We start from the raw sequence: 24,261 nt of genomic DNA, 5'->3' as shown, positions 1-24,261 counted from the left end.
GAAGTTCAAAAATTTGAATATCAGATTTAAAAAAATAATTCTAACAACTGAAATGACATTTTTTTCAGGGCAACAAATTAGGCAAAAAGGCTGCAGAAGGAATAAAAACCAGACATATCAATGGTGTGTGACTATTCAGATAAACATTTTACATAGATAGTTTCATTTATTTGCAACAATGTTACTGCTACTATTTACAGATATGGACTACTGAAAAGATGAACACAAAAGATTTACCTCCACATGCTGCTGTGCTGTCAAATGCATAGTTCCTCAATCTCAAGCTGCCATTACAATATTCACATTTAAAACAGCTGCGATGAAAAAAAAATCCTTGAGCACTCAGTCTTTCCATGAGGTAAACTCTCTTATTACAGAAATAACAAACTTCACTGCCACCAGAGGGAGTCGAGACTTGATCACCTGTAGCAAGAATTGGCTTCAAATAAACAAAGAAATTAATAATCATCTAACCAGGTGAACTTTCATAACATATTCTAGTTATGCAAACTTTATTAATAAAAGATAATAACACTGATCAAGCATATCACATAAAAAACTTGAACTCATATGAATCAGATGTACATATGCAAATCAAGTTATTTTCCTTCTTTTAAAATGTTATGTCATTAAACAAAGCTTTACTATATTAATATACAATATCATTATAGGTATTCTAAAATACTTACATAATTTGGTGTGGGTGTCAAAGAAGTTAAAGGAACCTCGCCTCTGAAGTCAGTCTTTTCTCCTGTATTGAATATGCGTGATGTTATAGTGGCTACTTTGATTCTTTCTCCAGTGCCTGCAATCAGACTTCCTTCTTTTAATTGTTTATTAAGGCGTTTGAGGTTAGAGTCAAAATCTCCATATTTGACTTGTTCCTCTTCCAAAACACCTCCTGCTTTCAATTTGGCATCCATGGCTTTCAGCTATGAGTAAAATAGAAGCATCATCTTGTCAAATTAACAGCTTTTTATAATGCAGGAAATGCACCAAACTATATGAGTATGATTGTACATTGTGATGATGTAGAATTGTAATGCAACTATATGAGTATGGTTGTACATTGTGATGATGTAGAATTGTAATGCAACTATATGAGTATGATTGTACATTGTGATGATGTAGAATTGTAGTGCAACTATATGAGTATGGTTGTACATTGTGATGATGTAGAATTGTAATGCAACTATATGAGTATGGTTGTACATTGTGATGATGTAGAATTGTAATGCAACTATATGAGTATGGTTGTACATTGTGATGATGTAGAATTGTAGTGCAACTATATGAGTATGGTTGTACATTGTGATGATGTAGAATTGTAATGCAACTATATGAGTAAGATTGTACATTGTGATGATGTAGAATTGTAATGCAATTATATGAGTATTATTGTACATTGTGATGATGTGGAATTGTAATGCTTAAGCTTTTCACAGAATAGACAAGTGTATTTGGAATCTCCCACCACCACCACTATGGCAGATGTTTAAATGTGCTGTTAAGAATAGGAACCTCTATTGCCAAAAATGAATCAAATTTGTATGGAACAGATAATGTTGGGGAACAAATGTAGTTTTATTTTATTATTTTAAGCTGAAATGTAAACTATTTCAACGAGCACTCTACTTGTTGACTTTACTGACTTGTAGCTGTTGCTGCTTCAAGTAACTCTAAGGGTATTTTGTAAAAAATTAAATAAGTAAGAGATTTCTTTATTAATGTGCGAGTATGACAACATACCTAGATGAGTGAGTCTCATGCTCTATGAGTACTGATAGCTATGTAAACAGTACAATTCCCCAATACATTACTTTCATTCACTGATGCAAGTTCAACTGTTTCTACAAAGATTCATGTACAACAGATAGCATCATATTCTCAGAAACCCTATTATTAGATACTGTTAGTGAAACATTCTTTATTTCAATAATGTATAAATTGATTTTCTCCCCAAAAACTTATCTCCAAATTACTGACATTAGACACTGCCATTTACATTCTGCTTTACATATATTTTCCTTAACTTTCACTGTTGATATTCTATTTGTCTCTTGGAGATTTTGCCTGTCAGTGATCCCAGCCCAGGCCATCTACACAACATGACATTTGCATGATATAGGCAATGCTTAATTATGTATATTTTGTTTTATAATAAATTAAAACACAATTAATGATAAGTTTCATGGAGTATGAGGCAGCTGTAATAGATTACTTAAACAATTGGTAGGTTTCTGCCTGAATGGAATGTAGGGACTCTAGAAAGGACTTGATCTTATCTTCCTAAAGCTAGTCCATGGATAATCATTTATTACTTCCATTTTGGTAAATTCTGTTGGTTCAAAGATAGAACAAATTACACAGTTTTTGTGAATTTTTATTTCATATCTGTACTTATACTTATTCAGTTAATTATCAAAAATAACTATAATAATTATATAAATAATGGTTAATCCTGGTGCACATCAGTGAAAATATTTCATACATAAACATTGTTTTACCTACATTGATATTTTTGCTTATCATTAATTATGTATGTGAAATTTTGGTGCTAATGATAATTTATTTTCTCACCATCCATATCCTAGAAGAATTACTAAATAAGATGAAATGCACTGACTTTTCGTTGTTTTTTTTGTCTTTAAAATGAAATCCTCCCCATGGGAACTGAACACAACATATTCAATTTTTTCTGGTTTCCCCGACCCATGGGAACTGTATGTTGATAATGAATGAAAGCGATAGTTTAACTTTTGGATAGTCTCAAAAATTTGGGTTCATGGTGGCCATTCTAAGACACTGATACTGTTACTAAGTGATAGTTTTGGTTTTAACAACACAGACCAGTGAAATTTGAATAATCTTGGAAGAACAAAAATAGTCTCTCTCTGGTCTCTTTTCAAGGTAACAAATGTTTAACTGATGGAACTGTTACAAATTTCGTAAAATAACTAGGGCTGAAGGAAATTAACTGTAGATACATGATACTGCCTCAAATTGTGATTTTTGATATTTAAATTGCTATTTAAACAAACCTGCATTTACAGTGTCATATGTTCTTGGTACTTCATGTTATTACACAAATTAGCTTCCTCTGCATGACTGATTTAAATTAAATTGAAAACAAGCCACTTTATGGTATGAAGCCAATTTTCCTCATTTCATGTGCATCATTCATTACTCACACTGTATCACTATGTTAAGCTTGAATCTTTGATCAAGTTTTGAAAACTTCCTAAATTCAAGCTTTACATGCTGACACACACAAACACAGTAGAAATCCATTTTTATCATTACAGCATTTAACACTATTTTGGTTTACTTTACTGCTGGTTTCATTAAAATAGTTTCATCAATTGATGAGCATTTTTACATTAAATATTTAATTATCAAAATTACAATTCCTAAAATTTTTGTCTGCTATTTCAGTTTTAAAATGCTAATATATCAAATGCACACTACAGTTTCAAGCTTTGAAATTGCAAAAATCATAGACCTGACATGTCCCCAGTTTCAAAATATTAACATTCTGATTAATGCCAGTCATCGTTTTAGCATACTTATTTTTCTCAAGCTTTTAATCCTTAAATTCACCGTTCATGTAAATTTGACCAGAGTGCAGCACCTTATGATTTTAAGACACCTACACATAATACTACAAAAGCTTTTGCAGGTTTACATCATAATATTCAAGTTCAGGCTATTAAGCTTTATGGTTCAAAGGATTCCGAGCTGATTCATGTATGTATGTCATATGTTTAAGTCTATAAAAAAAAAATACATTTCTATTATCTTTGTCACATCACATTTATATTATGACTTGGTAATACTAAATTTAAGTTTTTCATAAAGAAACTGAATCTCATGATTTAGTTTTCTATTGATATTCAACTATTTTCAGTATTTTTATAATACATTTTAAGCAAGAAGAGAAATGATAACATTTTTTTTTTACTCTTGCTGTCGATTTTTAGACTGACCAGCTTTTGTTTCTGTTAGTGTAAATGATCAAATATTAATGTATGTCAATTTGTTACATAAAAATTTTTGTTCTGTGTCTTATATTTTAGGAAGTACCTAAAAACTGACCCAGTTACAAAAACTAACCCTTTCATCAAATATTTCTTGCATAACTTTGGGCCTGTTTCCAGTGGCAGCTTTTTGAAGCTTTTCCTTTGATTCTTCTTTCATTTGATCTTCCCAAAATTTGATATTCCATTCATCCTTTATTAATCTGCCAACCTTTACTGCCTGTTTTTTATCAACATTTTGTTTTTTTCCTTGCTCTTCTAGAAGCCTAGCACTCCACTCATCTCGACAAAGACGGCCCACTAACTGCTTCTTGTTTCCCGATAAATCTCCTCCAACACCATGTCGTAACCCAGAGTCCTGATTTAGCTTCTCTTCAAGAATTTTAAGTCGGGAACTAAATGGGACCCTTTCATGACTTCCAACTTTTCTTTTACTGGATAGTGATGTATCAGGAGATGATAGATCCTATAATGTACATTAATTCCAATCAACAGAGGAATCCTGATTTGTTTAAAGTAATGATCTTTTGATTTAAATAATTATTAATGTTAATATTCTCTTTACATTTTTCTAAACTATAATGATTTTTGTAACCATTTACCTTCACTCATTAATAATAGGATTTGTGTATTACTGTTATAATCAATTAAATAAAACATAATGGTAAGGAAAGTGTAATTCTTCTAAACATGTACAATTCTGTGTGCTTTTGAATACTTATCACTTAACAGAATACTGTTTGATTATATGTTACTTGTGACTGCCAACTTTAAGCCTTGAACTAACAAACTACAAACAAATACATTTATAGTGCCCAGTTAATTATCTGAAATCTGATGTACAACAAGACAAACAGAATGAATTAAGAGCAACTTCATTACAATTCCAGTTATTGATTAAATACAATAATCAAAAATTTATCTACTTTTAAAGAAGCTAATAACCATTAATAATAACTTCTGTAAAATGAAAAACAATCACAATTTTTCATTTTTCTATTTTTACTTACAGTATCAAATATTTAAAAAGAATTACACTAATAATTTAAATTGGCAGTCCTGTGGCATCTAGTATCCTCTGAGATTTTACTCTTGTTCTATGTAATACAAGAATTTGAAGTTCTCACACAACTTTATTCATACCAGAGAAATGCCTTTTTCTCGGGATCGTCTTCTGCTACCCACAGCAAAAGGTACCCTGTTACGTTTTAGGCTGTCACCTTTCTCTTTAGATGAATCACGTTCCAATGAATGCTGGAAAAAATAATTAAAATAAGCAAAAAAAATTATTTTTCAAAATGAAGAAGCATTTTATATTATCACTTCAGTAAATCTGACATGAAATTGAATAGTTAGAAAGTATTAACTACTGAACATAATTTACCTTTTAGAAAACCATCTTAAATGTTTTATACATTTAAATTTTGAAATGCATTTTATACATTCTAGAACAATGGTTTGTACTTACTTTAAAGTGAACATAGGAAAGATAAATGTACAGGATCAAAAAAATTAAAACTTTCTGGCTCACTCGTTTTTTATTTTGAAGTTTCTGACTAAATCGACTGAGAAATGATGTAGTATTTTGTGTCTGCTGGAGAGGTGTTTGTTCTGAAATGTCTCCTGCCTTGTGAGGTCGAACTGAAACATGATTAAAATATAATATTAATTTCAGCATTTGTATTGGTATTTCTAACATTATATTATTATTGATGACTGAGCTTTTCATTAATAGTTTAAATTCACATTATATATCGGTGTTACTTTAAAATCACCATGAATCACAGAATTAATCTCAACTAAAAACACATGACCCAAGCATGTCTTGGGTTATCACAGTTTAATTAATAATACATGTGTTTTTGTCTTCAGATTTATTATTCAAATACACCACATATATTTGCTGTAACAAGTAATGGTGCTTACTTACCAATATGTGGAATTTCACCACGAAATGTCTCATAGATCTGGGAAATGTAGGAAACCATGGTAAGCTTGTCTGGAACCTCATAGTCCTCCATTTCTTGCCCAGTCATTACTGGAGGAATGCCAAATTCTCGCTCACAAGTATCAAAAGCCTAGAAAAATAAAACTAATTTCTTTACTTACCTGCACTGATCTACAAAAAATATCTGTATTGCTATCTTTTTTTCTAAAATATGAAAAAACCTAGCTTGGGTTAGTTGAAGTTGTTGCCTATCGAGCAATTGCTAGAGGGTTAACCCTCTATTTCAATTTGTAGAGCATTCACCTGGTATGTAGTACCATGCTTCATCGTAAATATAAACATATTGAGTACACTCAATAAAATCACAACTTGTGGGTTTACTTAAAAATAAATACTTCTGGAGATGTTGGTTTTGTGTGTGTGTGTGTGTGTGTGTGTGTGTGACCTTAGTACCCCAGTAACACGTGGTAGTTTGGGATGCAATAGAAGTTATAATGTTGTGGTAATTAATTTATTTTGAACCCAAGACCTCTTGAATCAAGCAATGAACAAATAAATATTTGTGAAAATACTTAATTTTTCCAAGCCTAGTATCTCATGTTTTTTTCGTGGGTGTGGTATGCAGACATGCCATGCATTTTCTATCTTCTTATTTCGATGTATAACTTTCCAAAATTTTTCATTATTTCTAATTCTATGCATTTTCCACAGAACATATGGTCAAAAAATTCAAGCTGATTTTATTTTAGCTATCTTTGTTTTTGCCATTGCCTTGGAGATAACACTCGGTTTGCCAAAGGATGGTATGGCTGTAAAGTTGCACCCTGTACATAAACATTGACAGCAGTGTCCTACAATGGTAGGTCAGGTGATATATCAAGATTACAGCCTCCCTTATGTTTGAATGGAAATGACCACTTACATGGATATTGCTAGTTATTCTGTGTAAGTCTTGTGTTATGGATGCAGCAACTAAGTGACATAAGATTTAGATAGTTTGGAACATCATCTTATGGGAGTACATTTCCAACAGAGGTGACTGTCCAGTGCCCAACAAAAGTACGTTCTGTGTTTGTGTTTGAATATAGTTTTTACCGTGTATTGCATTTTGTGTCCAGTCTATTTATTTCTTAGCACAGGCTCAGTTAATTTTAGCAAAATTTAATATTACTTCACAATTTATCTCATTGTGACACAGTGGACCTACTTAATATATTCTTTCAGGAAATCAGCTTACCTGAAAATGCACATAAGGGTAAATGCCATCAAGTTTTATAAAAAATTATATCTGATCCTTCCCCTCAAATCATTTATACAGCTTTTCATGTACACAGAATCTTTTTTCAAAACAAAAAACACTGATAAATTTGGGGATCTATGAAACAATATTAAATTAAAGGGGTCCTTGGGTTATTAAAGTTTGAAAACTGCATATTTATACAATAAAACTACAGCTGAAATGTTCACAGTTAAATTTTGTTTTGATGTAGGAATAAAAACTAATCAAAATATATTTCAATGTGTTTCTTATTTCAAACAAGTTTTAGTTCAAATAGCTTGAAAATAGTGAATTTTTGGAACCAATAGTGTCAAAAAATATCAAATTAAATTCTGCATTTTGTGCTGTAAAACTAACAAAATCATAAATAAAATATCTAAAAGCTTGTATTATTTTTTTTTAACAATCTACCTGCTATGGAGCTTCCTTTCTTTAAACCTAAGTTTGTACTCAGGTTATTTTTTCTACCCCCAAAATTTTGTAAACAATCTCACAAACAGATGGAAGCACTGAGACCTTTTCTGTTCTGGTAGCTTCCTAAAACTACCAATAGAGTACACACCTAGTTTCTCCCATTTCTTCCCCAGCTGAGCTGAGAGCAACACACGGTTTCTTGTGGGTTGGGGAGAGAAATACCCCATGGTACTAAACCAAGGTGTTTTTCCAGTTTAATTATCTCTCTATTATTTGACATTTATGATACAATAAGAGTTTTTAGATCTTATACATGCCAAATATGAAACAGTATTTGCTTCAATAAATATTTTTGGAGAGTATTAGGTTTTTATGAAGGCAGTTCATACTTTTTATTAGATTGAAGATAGATGGCGCCAGTGAAGGCGAGAGAATTAGGCAGATGTTGATTGACTGTCCCAATGTTAGTTAACCTGAGGACAATAGTGAAAGTGAATACGATCAGCTTGAAGACAGTTAGATCACAGTGCATTCAGTGTCAAACAATGGTAACAGATATAGAAGATTCTGAGTAAGCAGTTAGGTTAGATTAAATGTAAGGCATTTTCATTGATGTATGCTCACAAATGGTGTTTTTAGTTCAAAATAATTCATAGGAAGATGTTTAGATAAAAAAAAATAATAATTTACTTATTTTTAATCATGTATTTTGTGTAAATAAGGTAAAATCAAGCATCAATATCTGATATTTTCCATTATTCCTTTATTAACACTACCACAACATAAAAAATAAAAAATTTCCATGGAATTGTTGAAAAGATGTTTACTTTAAATGCACACATAGATAGATTAACAATCTAATAAAATTTAGCATGTTTTTGTTTTGTTTTTTGGGTGTGGGGTTACAAAGGTTTTTCCATACAGCAAGGGTACTAACACAGGGTTAAATATAAAAATGGACTGTAAATTTGTTTTTATTATTTATCAGGCATATTTTATGAGCACATGCCTTCAAATAATTTAACTACATCATGTTGTTTTATTTTGCTACACATAGGTAATACTGTTGTTGTTCTTATTTTGTCACAAAGTTACAACATAGGCTATCTGCATACTGTCCACAGCAGGGTATCAAATCCCAGATTTTAGTATTATAAGCACATAAACTCACAATTGACCCACCAGAGTACACAAAGTTAACGAATTGATTTTATTGGTTCCCCCACTTGCTTGTTTATTTTGTTGATGTAAGTACTATGGTAGTTCCTTTTTGCTTTAGAAATATTTCCACTTTTAATTTCAAACTAATGGTTCTTATGGCGGACTCTACCTCAATGTGAGCTAAATTATTACAGAGGTAACTTTTATACATAAAATATAATGAAAAAGATTCTATCTGTTTATATTAGTTTTAATGATATATAGAGCATATAACTGCAAAATTTCTTTCCACTAAATGGATTAGCAAATGACATCATTATGCTGTGACTACATTTTGCTAATAATTGTACATGAGACCTAAGCTCTCAGATAAATGGTCACTGGTACATTGTGTATTCATCATGTGTACAATTAGACCACACAATAGTTTTTATTTCATTATAAATTGCAAATTTTCCAAAACATAAAAACATTCAATGATTATCACGCTGTATGTTTGAAGTGTCTGTATTTAAGATAGTTTGCTTTCTAAGTTATCAATTTCTATGAATACAACTACAAAAGCAATCAAAATGATGCCACCAGGCTGGAAAGCATTAAAATATTATAAAAGTTTTGTAAGTAACTTACAAGTTGGTTGTTTTTAGCTATGTCTTCTGGATTAAAAGAATCAAGATCTATTAAATCTGGGCGATACCGATGAATTATTGCACATAGAGCTAAGCCATTTTTCCAGGATGTTGTCATATTTTCAATCTTAATGTTGTCATGCAGCACCACCTGTCGTTTACACCAAGAAAGTAGTGCATCTGGATGAATGATGGATTCTAAATAACATAAACATTTTTTTTAATGATATTATGTAAGTGAGGACAAATCAGTTCTTACATATTTCTGAAAAAATATTTCTATCATATACAAACTAGATTTTCATTAGTTGTCTTTCCTTAAATAATAGCATTAAGTTTCGTCTTATAATTAATAGCAAATGGGACATTTACAATATGTGGATAAATAACTATTCACTGACAAGCGTTAACTGTAGAAATCACTAATTTTTTAGAGCTACATGATCTCAGTTTTACAACTGTTTTGGAAAGAAAAAATTAAAATGAGAAGCTTTTGGGTTACTAATCCAAAGTTTGATTTCAATAAGAATTGACAAAATGTCTTAAGATATATATTTACATATTACATATTGATGATAATATACAAAGTTGTTTACAAACTATGGTAATAATTTACTTATACAATCACACTGCCTCTGTCCAATTAACACCTGTGACTACACAGGTTAATAAAAGCTTAGACCCTCCTGTTGCAATTCAGCTGAAATGTAGTAGCTTGTACGTGCAGGTAGCATTTGAAATTGACCCTTCCTTGAAGAATTACACTAGGATTTTTCAGAGTAAAGTTCTCCTGCTCATATATTATAAAATCATGAAATGTTTCAAATAAATGGATATCTGTAGTGTTGAACCATAGGAAGGAAACAAGGGAAAGGAGTAATAACTGTTTGTTTGTTGTTAAGCACAAAGCTACACAATGGGCTGTCTGAGAATCAAAACCTGTTTTTTTTTAGTGTGATAAATCTTCATACATACTGCTAAGCCACTGAGAGGTAATAAAAACAGGTAAAACAATTATACTATGGAATAACAGTCCAAAACTAGGGCTATCACAGATAACGCCATCTAGAGTAGAAGAAGGGACTCCAAGACCCAGGTTCTCAAAAATTTATGCATTTTGTTTGATGTACCAGTTTTGCAGGAGTACATGTATGATATATTTACTGTGATTTTTCCAGTAGTGTTCATAATTAATTCATTAATTTGTGATGCTAACTCTATAATAATAATAAAATAAAAACAGACACCAAATAAATACATTATCTTATTCTTAATTTGAATTATTTAGAATTTCAGGATAGATACTTACACAATATTTGGTAAACTTTATAAGAGTATACATACACAAATATATAATAAGAGAAAAATAAATTCATTTACTTAAATATGCTACAAAGAAATTTTTTGTTTGTGCTCTCACACATATATAACAATAGAAAGATTGACAAATTTCCAAATTTTAGTAATGTGCAGTTATTTCTGTGTTCTAAACAGCTTTCAAACCAAATCTAATCTACAAACAATAAACAAGATCTCACAGGATTAACGTAACTGGAAGGGGTGTGTGTGTTATCTTTTCAACACAGTAAATTCCTTCACAATTGGAAAGTTTCTTACCTGGCATCAAAAAAAATAAATGCAACTTTTCTAAACTCAGGACTACAGCAATATCAATAGTGCAAAAACTATTATGTAACTAATCGTAAATTATTTACATTTTTACAATAAAGATAATATTATTAGATAAAATGGGGAAAAAAGATTGAAATGCATAGATTTAAAATAACACTTAAGGTTAATAAAATATTACGGCACAGATAAAAAGAATGAAGGATTTGTTTTTTTAACCAGGCATTTAAATGTGTTTATCACAAACTGTTAGTTTTTAAACAAGCTTACCTCTTCTCCTTCTTTTTCTTGGTATATCTGCCACAACATCAGGAAGTTGGTCAATGATTTCGGCATCTGTGTCATATAAGCCTTTCACCTGGGCAGGTAAGACGCTCTGAAGATTGAGATTTGGATAACGAGATGTGGGATTAATGGTATGCTGGTTAAAGTCTTTGTTGAGATTCTCTGGAGTTGTCTGAGCTAGTAATCTATAGATAGCTTCTCTTTCTGCTAACACCTGGTTATAAGTAGTGAAGTTTACTAAGTTTTTGTAAACATGAATATGATAATTCTTAATTCAATAAACTTAAAGATACATATAATCGCATTCTACTATAAAACACAGCAACCTAGAAAACTAACAAAAGTGTTGTAACAGATAGACATTTACATGGTTTTAGAGCCTGCAAGAGAATTAATAGTTGAAAAATGTAGGAGTGAATTTGTAAACATAACACTATATTTTAGAAATATCTATTATACACAAATAACAATAATTTAGTGAAAACACTTCTATACACTGCCCTGCATAAAATCAAAAAAAAGAAAGAATAAGGGTACAGATGAAACTAAAACTAAAATTAACAATCATAAACACTTTGCTTGCTTAACCACTTGAGTATTTCATCACATTCAGATAACAACTGTACAACTACATTACCCTTTCATATTTGGGTCTGACTCTTTTGTACGTCAAGACATTTCAGTGTAACATGCCAAATTTAATTATCACTGTATGTCAATAAATTATGTATGAAAATGTAGTTTATACTCCATTCTGTATACTACCTACAGAACTTCCTTTTTTCAAAAAAAATATTTAAAAAATTCTCAAACTAATTTTTCTGTGTCACAAGATGTGTCCAAATTCTAATTTCTCCCCTTCAGAATTTTCTAGCTTCAAAAATAGACTGCTGTAATTTCCAATCAATTAGAAACATAACTACTAGCAAGAATCTATAAGTTGAGCCTCCTACCTTTTTCATTTGCCGAGATATCAATAAATGTGTCAAACCCACCAAATAAACCACCCATCCCACCCTCTGACATTCGACTCTTTGCTAATCAACTTCTATGGCTGATGGATATGTTTATAACCAACAGAAAGTACAGATTCCCCCTCTTCATAAATCATATAAGTCATTGTTTAGTTTTCCTTGCCATAAACTGTTAGTCAGAAGAATTGCTTGGTTTTTGGTGATCATATTTGCTGTTCTGAATGCTAAAGGAATTTTTTTATCTGTTTATAACTTACTTAGATAGCCAGAGAAATTATAATAGTTTTGGGGCATTCAAGTGACTGATATATTTTTTTGTGTTCTAAGATGCATATTTGAAAGCTATATGAAATCCTTTTTGAACACCCAAACTTGTGAGATTCAAAGAGGCTTACAAAGGAACATTTACAATTTTAACAAGTGCAAATGAGTAAGTACTACAGATCCTTGTTTTTATGTTTATGTTTTATAAACTGCTATTTATTTTTTTGAACAAAGTACTAAAATTTAAAAGTTAGAAACTTTTCAGCTTAGCCTAACAAAATTTCAGTAGAATAAACCATCTAAAATTTCATAAGTTAAAGTGTGTAAAACATGATACAATCACATGCTGTTTATGTTAGCTCTAGGGGAACAGATAATGGGCACCAGCTGAGTTACTGCTTTTGACATGGGTACAAAGTAGAGCAAAAAAACTATAAAATTAAAAGGAAAAATATGAAAAGGTTAACAGTTGAAACTTTTAAGATAAGTAATTTGGAACTACCTGATCAATACTGCAGTCACAGCAGAGGAAAAATAGTATTAAGTTTATTTCATAATTTTCAACTTTTTATTTGTTTCACTGTACATGAACAATTTCACAGCAGTTATTTATCAGGGTACAGAAACTAATAGATAAAATAAACTTTTACCTAAAAAATTTTTGGTATGCACTTAGGAGGTTCTACAGGTTATGAAATTTAAAACTATATGATTGAAAAGCAGTATTTGTACTTTTAGCACAAAATAAAATCCAAATAAAATCTTTAGTATATTTTCTTTATTAAAAAAGTCTGAGTTTTTGTGTGCAACAGACTCATAACATTTACTTAAAGTTTGCTAAATTTTGTGAAAGCACAAGCAGTAAATTCAGAATTACAGAAAACAATAGTGTGTATTTTATCACAGATAAAGGGTCAGTCAAAGTGACTGACCCCATGAAAAGATGGTCAAAATTTAAAAGCAAACTATTTTTTATTAACATGTTTTAGTTATTTTATATCATTAAAGATTTCTTACAAATGCATTAACTACATTATATTCATAAATTTTTTTGATGCATTTTATAAAAACAAGTGGAAAAATATACAACAGCACTTTTTTTTTCTGTACTGAACATGTGTACTTTCCATTCTCTGACCTTCATGAATTTTTTCCAAGACCTAACATATATAAGAATGCAACGTTTTCTAGTACATAGAAATAAATTACATTTTGCATCTTGTGAACAAGCTGAAATATTAAAATTTCTTCAAAACACTCTCACAGTATCTTTTCTATCCGAGGTCAAGAAATGCACTCTGATACTGACTTTTAAAGTCATATATGGTAATGCCACAGAGAAGGAACTGTACACATGTGGCTATACAACTTTCAGTGAGCTTCTCATACAACATCTATTTCCACACCCTATCTACATTACAGTTTTAGTCACTCGTTTGTAATTCCTTCGTTACCTACAAAATTCTTGTGGTTTTAATTTTTATAACATCTAAAACTATTTTACAAGTTACTAATATTTTGTATGTAAGCAAAAGTACTCCTCCCCAGTGAAAGGAAAAGTTTAAGTTAATCTATCAATTTAAATTAATTCATGGACTTTAAGAAGGTTAATTGTGTGGCACTCTTGGTTTCACTCAGAGCCAAAGCTCTGAGCTACTTATACTGCCCACCACAAAAAGTAATTGAACATTTCAGTCATGCTAGGAGACACTCAACAATAACATATAGTAAATCTACATTTTCATTCTTTAAGTTATGCCAAATTTTGAAGTTTAAATGAGAGTGTGATTAATTCCTAACAACTTCGTGTAGAATATCTTGCTTGCAAAACAACATCTAACATCAACATTATTCAAGTCCTGTTCTCCCATCATTTCAAAAGTGAGTGTTTAGCTTCACAAGTGTGTGCAGCTTTTCAAACAGGAGAAAGACAAACACTTTGACAGACACCAGTTTGCAATGTATATGTGATTTTTTTTCTTCAGAAGACATACTCGAGCAACACATGTATTGTTATAAACAAATATCTAACTGAAGTAAAGCTCAGAAACATGAAATAATGTTTTTGGCTTGTGGCAAATACAAGCTGTAAGAAATGTGAAAATAGGATAATAGCACATAAAAAATAATTTATAAAGTAAATGTATATAGTTTGGACTATATTTCACTGCAAAGCTGAATTACACTAGCCAGTCCATGAAATTAGCGATGGTATATGACAAAGCCATCACATCTTATCATAAGAAAGAAGAAGAAGAAAAAAAAAGGAGTGTGTGTGTGTGTGTGTTAAAATTTTTTCCCTTTAACATTTTCTGTAAATAACTTCAAAGATTAAGATTCTACAAAAAATTAAACTTCTGATAAATAACTAGAATATTTAATGGTATAAACACCTCACCTTGTTACCTAGAAACCAGGAATTTGATGCACCATGTCTTCACTTTCGTTTTCGTGCTTTTTTTATCATGATGTTTGTAAAAAGGACAAACAGAAAATGAATATGTAGTCTCTAGAACATTTCATTTGTCAATCAAAAAAGCTCAAAAACAAAAGTGATAGTGTATTGCATCACATACAAGCTTCTAGGATTACCCATTTACCAGTAAAGACTATTATAAAATATACCATACACTGACTTTACACATTTTATAAGGTTTTCTTTTTATCTTTCATTCCATGTCAGTTTTCAGTTATGATTCTTTTGCCTAACTTTTCAAAAGCTTGGTTTGAATATTCACTTTGTTATGACATTAATATTATTAGAATATTTTTGATTGAATAACATGAATTTTGAAAGAAAACATCAATAAGTTTTCCAGTTGTATAAAACAGTAACAGTCTGAATATAAGAGCAGAATGCATCTTTACTCTGAGTCTGTCGTTTATAATTTATTTATGTTACGATGATTAGAAACATAGGTAGTTTATAAATATAATAAATATGATGCATTACCAGACCATTTGCATAGTGTTTTCTTTCCTTAGCTGAAACTAGTGATAATAAAGCCATGTAAGCTGAATAATATAATTATTTTCTAATGAACACACAAAAACAAGAGTCAGTTTAACAGATAAATCCATTATGTTTTATGGCAGTAAGTTTACATTGTAAACAAACTATTTATCATCTACTGGAAATAAAATGAGTGTTCAAGCTGAAAGTGCCTCATGTACATAATGTATTTAGATGATAAAAAGGTCAAATAGTAACAAAGCTTATGCCTCAGGTTTAACTTAGAAAGTTGTCTGTAATATTACAATTTCAACAAAAATATTTAATCAATATAAAAACCTAATGCAAGTATTTGATCTTAATGAGGATGCTTGTCTTATACCTCACTAACGTATTGTAGTGTGTCTTTAAGACTTCAAAATGGATGACAGCATTTACTGTCAGGCTGTCTCGGTCAATGCACCTATGGTGGAATTTTTTTGCCATGGACTTGGTATCCTAATTTTGAGAACTGAAGAACTCCAACAAATTTCTGTTTTTTTATTCAAAATTCTATCAAAACACTAAAACTGTCTTAACCATAATCAAGCTAGTGATATTTATTCGAAATATACTACTTGCCCTTATTAACTGCCCAGCTTTATACGTTGTATCTTTTAACACTATATACATTCTTTTGCAGCTCGTTCTTACACATCTAGTTATGTTTAAATTAAATTAGAAAATTAATTGTAATGCTTAATAATTTGTTATCCAACCTGTAGAGGAGTCATCTTTCCAGATGCCCAGCTACGAATCATCCAAGCTGCATCAAAAGAGCCAAGGAAACCCCTAGCACATCCAGATCCCGTTGGCCAGAAAGGCTGTTAAATAATAATATAACAGAATAAGTATTATTTAATGAGCTTAAACATGCTCTTAAGATACCGATAGATCTTTTAATTTTATTAATTCCTGACATCTCACATGGAAAAACAAAACTGGTTTTGGCCATAAGCCTTCAACAGAATTTTTAGCATGTCTGTTTTTCAAAAACACAAAAGCAGTACCTTATTTTATTTCTAGTATAATCTTTCCTTCACATTTGGTCAAATAACTTTCTTCTAAATATATTTTTACCATGTACTAAAAAATATTAATTGAATGGCTCCATAATGAAAACACCAAGCTTTTTAAATAAAATGAATGGTAAAAGCAATGGGACAAATCTCAAACACGTTCAAGACAGTGTTCAATATAAAACAAATTTATTACAGAAAATTGTTTGGAGCCAATTTTCATTACTAATTGATCCATAGATTACATATAACTTCTACAATTTCACACATAAACAGATTACAGAAAAACACTTCTATATATCTGTGGATAAAGAATACTTTCAATTTTACTGTCACATTCAGTCCTTATCCTGTTGATCCTTTTCCATCACAATATGAAGAAAATTAGGAATAATACTAATATTTATAAGATCTATATGTGATTAAGAGATTACAGCCTTTAAGTAGTAATAGTTTTTTCAAGTATGTTTACAATGCTCAATAAGCTATCTTTTCACTTCTACATTTTCATAGTACAGTCCATCCAACATACACAAAATGTAAGTAAGAGGGCAGAATACGTATTTCAAAACTGTTTTATTTATAAAATGCATAATTCCAATAATATTACTCATCTCTAAATATAGGGAACCAAAATCCCTTTGATGAGTAAGAAAAAGGGTCTGAAAGCAGACAGAAGAAACTATTTCAAGTAGGGAAATAAAAAGGAACACAGTACAAACACAAACTATACAGAAATCCTATAACAGGAGACAACTTTACAAATAATTTGTCACAAAACTAACACAAATATGTTTGATAAAGAGTTAAGGAATCCAAAGAATACTCAATACTCAGATATATTTTTATATGTACAATAATACAATGTGTACTATTACTTAAAAGAAAATACTTATCCACATGTAACACATGCATTCCTGGTATCAACAAATTATCACATCACCTGATTATGTATAAAGTGTCACAATTATGACAATTTCAAACTACAACGTAAGATGTGGACAAATCAAGAAAATAAACTGAATACAAAAACGTATTCTAGATCTCTTATCAGAGAAGCCAGCTAAAATCCCAATACATTATAAATGAAAACACACAAGTCTTTGGCACATTACATGTTTAAAAGTAGACTGGGCTCAATTCACAAGTTTCTACAAGTCTTTAGGAACAAATTAACAACATTAATCACAAGGCCTAGAATTTTCAATGTGCCATGACAATATGAGTCTTAAAACCAATGTAATATTCAGTCAAGCAAGGCAGCCATAGTTGCTCAATGCATCAAATGCCATTAAACAGAGAACTCAGTACTAAACCTTGCTGGGCTAAAATAAATAGCAATAATGAAAAAAAAGAAAAAAGAGCAGTCAGTTGGAAAATAGATGGAAAAAACAGTGATGACATCACCAACAAAAATCCTTCACGTTGATGGCTAAATAAAAAAAAAAAAGAAAGAAAGAATACCTACAATAACAGAAAAACTGGGCTAATAACTCAATAAATGATAACAACCAACAACACAGACATAACTTATCTTAAACAAAAGAACTGCTATTAGCTGATATAGAAACAGGTCAGGGTTGCTACATAATGAGTCTCCACCAAATGATATAAAAGGGGTTACCAAGGATAAACTGACAAATAACTAGCCATAAGAAACCCACAATAACAATTCTAGGTCATAAGAGATCGACAGGCCTTCTGTTCTTTTCAAGATTGATAAAGTAATTTGACCTACTCATGGCAAAAACCTATGGTTGGTCAATTATGGAAATCCTTCAGATTGCATATAATTTCTCTGAAAGGGGGCTGAAGGCCACCTGTAGGAGTCACCTGTTTTAACAACTCCCACCACTATACAGTAGTGTGAAGTGTGTTGTCTGTCAGTCAGTCAGTAGACCTTAAAATGATGTCACATAAGGGACAGTTAATGTTGCAATTCGTACTGTTGTGATGTCAGTAAAACATGCACATGCCATGAATCATCAGAAGAATTATGCACTCTGTTTACTCTTGAAACAGAACACTTTCGGGGATCTTGCAGAAGTACATCTAGTAGTATGTTGGTAATTCAGGTATTATTAGAGAAATTATTCATATATGGGATTAAAAAAAGATTCACTTATACAGTCACTAAACTAATGTGAATTGACCACATTTATCAGATGCAGTTGTACCAAAGTATAGTAAAAAGTAACAAAATCATAACCATTAATGCTCAGATGTTGACAGTTTATTGTACTTGATACAGTAAGGTGTTTCTCAAATCACCTTTGTTTATTACATGTTCCAAATTTCTTTTAAACAAAAACTAACATTTTTAATCTACTCAAGTTACATATTTCACACAACTTATTTCTACAAAAAATATGAGTCACAGTCTTTTATAATATATTACAAATATATTTTATAATAAATAATAACTGCTTCATTTAACAAAACCAAATTATGCATATGGGGTTCCATAACTGAAAACATCATAACTTTGTCACTTATCACATCACTTTCTTTAATATTGAATAGCTGTATAAATTATCTACATACATGTTGAAGCTTGACCTTTCAATAGTGATTGTTTATAACTGTGAAATTAACCCTTTAACATTAGGTAGGGTCAAAGAGTGTATGTTGCAACCTATGCCATGAAGGTAGTTTATGATTCAAATTCTAATATTATGTTTTAAATTCTTAATTCGAACAAAAAAAAATCAATTTTCAATCATAATTTTTCTGTATCACCTGACACTTTGTTATGAATTGTTCATTTTAGACGTTCTTTCTACCCCTTTATGATTTTTGAGTTTGGCACGAATTAACACTTACCATATAGGTATTTATAAACCATAATGTAAATTTATAGCTCCCAATATTCTTGATTTACTGAGACATACGCATGAGCAAAACCATATGCATGCCATGCCCCCTATCATATCCTATCTTTTAAAAAATTTCAATAATTCTCTCTCATATTTGCTATTGGATTACTTGCAACCAATAGAAATATATTTTAAATATTGAATTCCATAAAAGTCTTGCTTGTTCTGATGACACTTTTTGAATTACTCAGCCTACATTTTCATTGTTGCTATCACCAAGATTACCTCAACCAACTAATGGAATTATTTGAACATACTTATATCTTAGTTAGAAAGCCAGTTAAATTATAACAGTTTTAGGACATTGTATTTGTTTGGATGTTAATATTTTGTGTTCTAAATTGCATATTTGAAATAAATACAAATTACATTAAGTACTAATAGCAACCTCACCTTTTTTGAGACTTCAAGAGCAAAACTTGAAAAAGACTTCCATGTAAGTACTTAATTTCTTGTTTCTTAGGTAAATTTTTAATTTTTTGTTATAAAAGTAATTAAGGTGTAAATATTAGGTGCATCTAGGTTAGATAAGAAAGTGTTTTATAAGCATGCCAGTAACTTCATCCTTTGTTTACACAAAGCTGCCATACTGCAACAAATAGCTTTCACAACGCTCTAAGAGTTGCTGTAAAGCAATACATTTTAATGACTGGAAGATTTTAAAAACATTAGTTTTGGCTGTCATTTTAGAGACATAAAATGGTAATTTAGATTTACTTTGTTATTATTTTTTGTGTGGTTACAAAGTCAGTCAATTAGACCAAGCCTGTATACAGTGCTAGGGCAGAGCAAGTTACAAATATATATAAAAAAAACTTTTGATATCCATTTAAGAGGTTCTAAATGAAAAAAAAAGGAGTATTTTATCCTTACATGAGAATCACCTTGCATTCAGACTGACTGAATAAAGACTATGTAAATTCACATACAAAAATACCTAATTTAAAAAAATCTGATTTTTTGTGTACAAAAGAATTGTAACATTTACTAAAAGTTTGCCAAATTTTGTGAAGATACACTAACTACATCAAATTTTATAGTATGTATAGCTTCAATGGTGGTTACAAAGTTGGTCAAAATGACTGAGCCTGTTTAAGGAAAGTTAACTACACTGTGTCTATAAATATCTGTATAAACAGATTACTGAAGAAAGTTATTAATTTATATTCAATATCCAAGAAAGAATATGCACATACAGGATTTATATAATTTATAATCATTGCTATTACAAACTCTGTTATGAAATTTCTTTTGTGACTTGATAATGTGTTTTGTATTATTTGCAACTACACTGTGAAGAACACCCATAAATATTAACTATAACTATTGTGTCAAGTGGCTCAAATATCTATAAGGTCATCAAGAAACAGTGACATGTTCTATCAGTTTGAAAAATTCTATTATATGAACTGAAAATGAACACAATGTATAGGGATAAGTAAAAGACAGAATATATTTATCAGAGAGACACGAACAAAACATTTTGAACCTTTTCGATGTAACACCTTAAAAGGTGTTTGGTGGTAGCTGAATCTCACCAACATATGTGCCAATCAACACTGGGTAAATTAAAGACTGAGTTGGTTGAAGCACTGAGTGAAAAGGTCACCAATGCCACAGTTGATCCCTCATGTGTTAATGAATGAGCCAGTTTATATTTGACTGTGCAAGATTAGAGGCAATGAAACACAAAAAATCTGCTAGAATACCTATCCCTTGGGAGCCAGAATAACCTCAAAAGCCACAGAACAAAAATCAATTATTTGTAAGATTCAATAAAACCCTGGAAAGCTTACTTGCAAAAAATACCTGGGAAGCAAAGGCCCAGGAAAAATATGACTACAAATATTTAACTGATATATAGATGAATAGAAATAGACTTTAAATATCAATAACTGTAAAAGTGGAAATGACATGCAACTTCTGCATGTAAGGAGGAAGCGAGAGAAATTGCATACGAGACAAAGAAAAATAACTTGAAAAGGTGAAGGCAGCTATAAGTAAGAGAAAGTGATTAACCCAAAAACTAGGATGGCAGAAGACTACCCATAAAAGCAATTGTTCTGAAGTCAGATGACAGAGGATGATTGTGAGAAGAGGCCAAAACAAACAACAAAGCTCTGGAAAATAATAAAAATACAGACCTGAACACAAGATTTGACTGAACCAGTTACTTACAGAAGATTACAGACAAATAAAATCATCTGTCAAAGCTTTTGTACAACAAATATGGAAAAACAGATGGTAAAGATTTAAAATTAACTTGAACAAATCATATAACTCTTCAGGAATGTGAGAATAATAAGGCACCCCAGGGAAAAGTGCTTAAAGGACAAAATATTGTGAACAGATCATGTACAAGTTTTTCAAATGAAAATATGTTGAATTATGTTACCAAAAAAATGGGTGATAATGAAAGAGTAAAAGTTGAAGTTTATCTCCCTCCACATATATTTGAATATTCTTTATGCATTGATACTTCACTAAAATTTTAAAATAAACTAAAAAAAAAAGCTATAACTAGGTTCAAAACAAAATTTATATTTTCAAAATAGTTTATAACAACGTGAAAAAAAAAGTAATATTTGTTGCAAAAAAAAGCTGGTAACAAGTAATAGGGTAACCAATAATAAATCATACTAACTTCTAAAAGACTGTCTCCTACTAATGCCTGTAGTAATTTGTGACCCCTCCTCTCCAGTACACGACATGCATGTTCAGCAGCATACATTGATGTAAAATCAAACATTGCTACATCAGCTTGGCCATAATGATTGACAGCAAAATCCAGGGCTGGAAGTTGACCATCCGTGGAAAAGTCAGCAGCATCTCGAGCATATTCCATCAGTGATTCTCTGTCTACGTTTTCTGGAGCCAAAAGTCTTGCTGTATCACTATAATCCTGTAAGTCAAAACTTTTGTGAACATGAAACTTTCCATGCTCTTTCTTTTGCTACCTACTAACTTCTACATTTTGTTAATCTCTTAGAATGCTATTACTTGAAATGTTAAGGATACTTTATACAAACTCTTACAATGAAAAAAGTATTGATTATTATAGAGGAAATGACAGATATTAAACCAATCACTAAAATTTCTACTAGCTTATTGAATAAACCATATAATAAAACAGTGCTGAAGTAAGTGAGGACTGTGTCCATACATTAAGAATCACTCCTCTCTCTAAAAGTGACTGTTTCTTTGCTGTCATGACAAAATAATGGGTGTCATCTTTATAATACACAATATTTTCCAGGTCAATTCCAGTGTGCTCCTTCATGTCCTGGAAAAAAAAATTAATTTTTACAAAGCAATAAGTATCCTGAATACTACATTTATAACATTTACCAATAAGATAAGCCACTCCAAAGTGGCATAAAGTTAGTTTTATGCCTGATGCAAATTTAGTTGTTTACTAATGTTTGATTTTAAATTGAATTTTTCACTTTCTATAAACATCCATGTATTCACCATCCTTTTTTAAATTTCATATCTGCTGTCCTCACACCACATAAAAGCTATTGACACTAAAAACATCCATTTCATAAATAAATTCAAACAGATTATTCATCCTCAACCTGGTTTCATCACTGTTAATCACTAAAATAAGACAACAGAACAAAGAGATACACCCAACTTGGCTAAACAACAACTAAACTGATTTCAACAATAAGTGTCAATATTGTGATGTTTTATGACATACAAGATGAACCATACTGAAACACCAGCAGTGAAATCATTATGAAAATAAATAAAGAATTTGAGGTTTATTAACACATGAAAATCTTGATTTTGGATTTGGTACAAGAATGGCAAAATTAAAAAAAAATTATATATAGATTCTACGAAAAATAATACTTTCTTTTGTCAAAATATTATGATGCAATCTTTCATTTCAACACATATCTTAATCTTACAATGTTAGTTTACTACAAAAAAAATTTACTAAAAGAAAAGACAAGTTTCTTCCAAACTACTCTACTAAATCTTGATGATAACAAAGATTGTGTACTATTTTGACTGCTTTTATTGATTTTAATTTGTATGTTAAGATGCTTCTAAATATCCTAATTTCCTTACTTATACATTAATTTTGAACTCACAGTTCTTTATCAGCATAATTATTTTAAATAAATAAGCAAATGCTATTCAATTGATGACAAAAAAAAAAATTACGAAGTGCAATTTCCAATAACTGTAAATTATTCCAAAATATAAAACAAATACCCACACAGAGATTTAACTAAACATGTACATAATCTATCTCATAGTTATAAAAAAACGTTTTCAAAACAATAAAAACTTTGAAATAATAAACAAAGTATATCTACTAATGCTTGGAGATGGCTTGAATGGGTAATGAAGAAAAAATTTAATATAAGTTTTACATAACAGTAAATGTACAACGTTTTGACAAGTTTTTGTCATCATCAGGTACAAGTAGTTTACACTGACAGAAATATATATATATACACACACACACACAGTATGGAACAAAGAGGTCACATGACCAGATACTTTTGCACAACTTAGAAGAGATATCATGGCATCCTTGGGTGTTGATTTAGAGTAAGGTTGTTTTGTTCAATTAAGATGGATTCCTTGATTTTTCGTTTGTTTATGTTTGGTTCTTTATTTAAAATTACTGTCTTTTTAATAGATATACTATTGGTTTTTTGAGTTGCAATGGTAGAAAACATGGCACAGTTTTTTATTGTGTTCTGTGAATCTGGTTTCCAATTTCCTTCCTGTTT

At 30.5% G+C, this 24,261-nt stretch overlaps 1 protein-coding gene across 2 annotated transcripts in view; it reads right to left on the bottom strand.

Moving 5' to 3' along the window:
* The window catches only part of LOC106459621, a 70,565-nt gene extending 47,716 nt beyond the window's left edge, over positions 1–22,849 (bottom strand). The window contains exons 1-11 of one of the 2 annotated variants that reach the window (XM_022386148.1): positions 22,671–22,849; positions 22,152–22,409; positions 16,332–16,436; positions 11,368–11,596; positions 9,470–9,666; positions 5,968–6,115; positions 5,569–5,678; positions 5,181–5,291; positions 4,114–4,503; positions 690–932; positions 238–439 (exon numbers count right to left, since the gene is read on the bottom strand). In XM_022386148.1, coding sequence (XP_022241856.1) covers positions 238–439; positions 690–932; positions 4,114–4,503; positions 5,181–5,291; positions 5,569–5,678; positions 5,968–6,115; positions 9,470–9,666; positions 11,368–11,596; positions 16,332–16,436; positions 22,152–22,409; positions 22,671–22,787 — 2,110 coding nt within the window. In that variant the 5' untranslated portion in view covers positions 22,788–22,849. Of the gene's footprint in view, positions 1–237; positions 440–689; positions 933–4,113; positions 4,504–5,180; positions 5,292–5,568; positions 5,679–5,967; positions 6,116–9,469; positions 9,667–11,367; positions 11,597–16,331; positions 16,437–22,151 lie in introns of both variants that reach the window. The other variant, XM_022386149.1, reaches the window with a different exon arrangement.
* Between the last annotated feature and the right edge of the window lie 1,412 nt (positions 22,850–24,261).

Source organism: Limulus polyphemus, unplaced genomic scaffold, assembly GCF_000517525.1.
Source record: "Limulus polyphemus unplaced genomic scaffold, Limulus_polyphemus-2.1.2 Scaffold638, whole genome shotgun sequence".
NCBI classification, from domain to species: Eukaryota; Metazoa; Arthropoda; class Merostomata; order Xiphosura; family Limulidae; genus Limulus; species Limulus polyphemus.
This window is presented reverse-complemented; position numbering and strand designations above follow the sequence as displayed.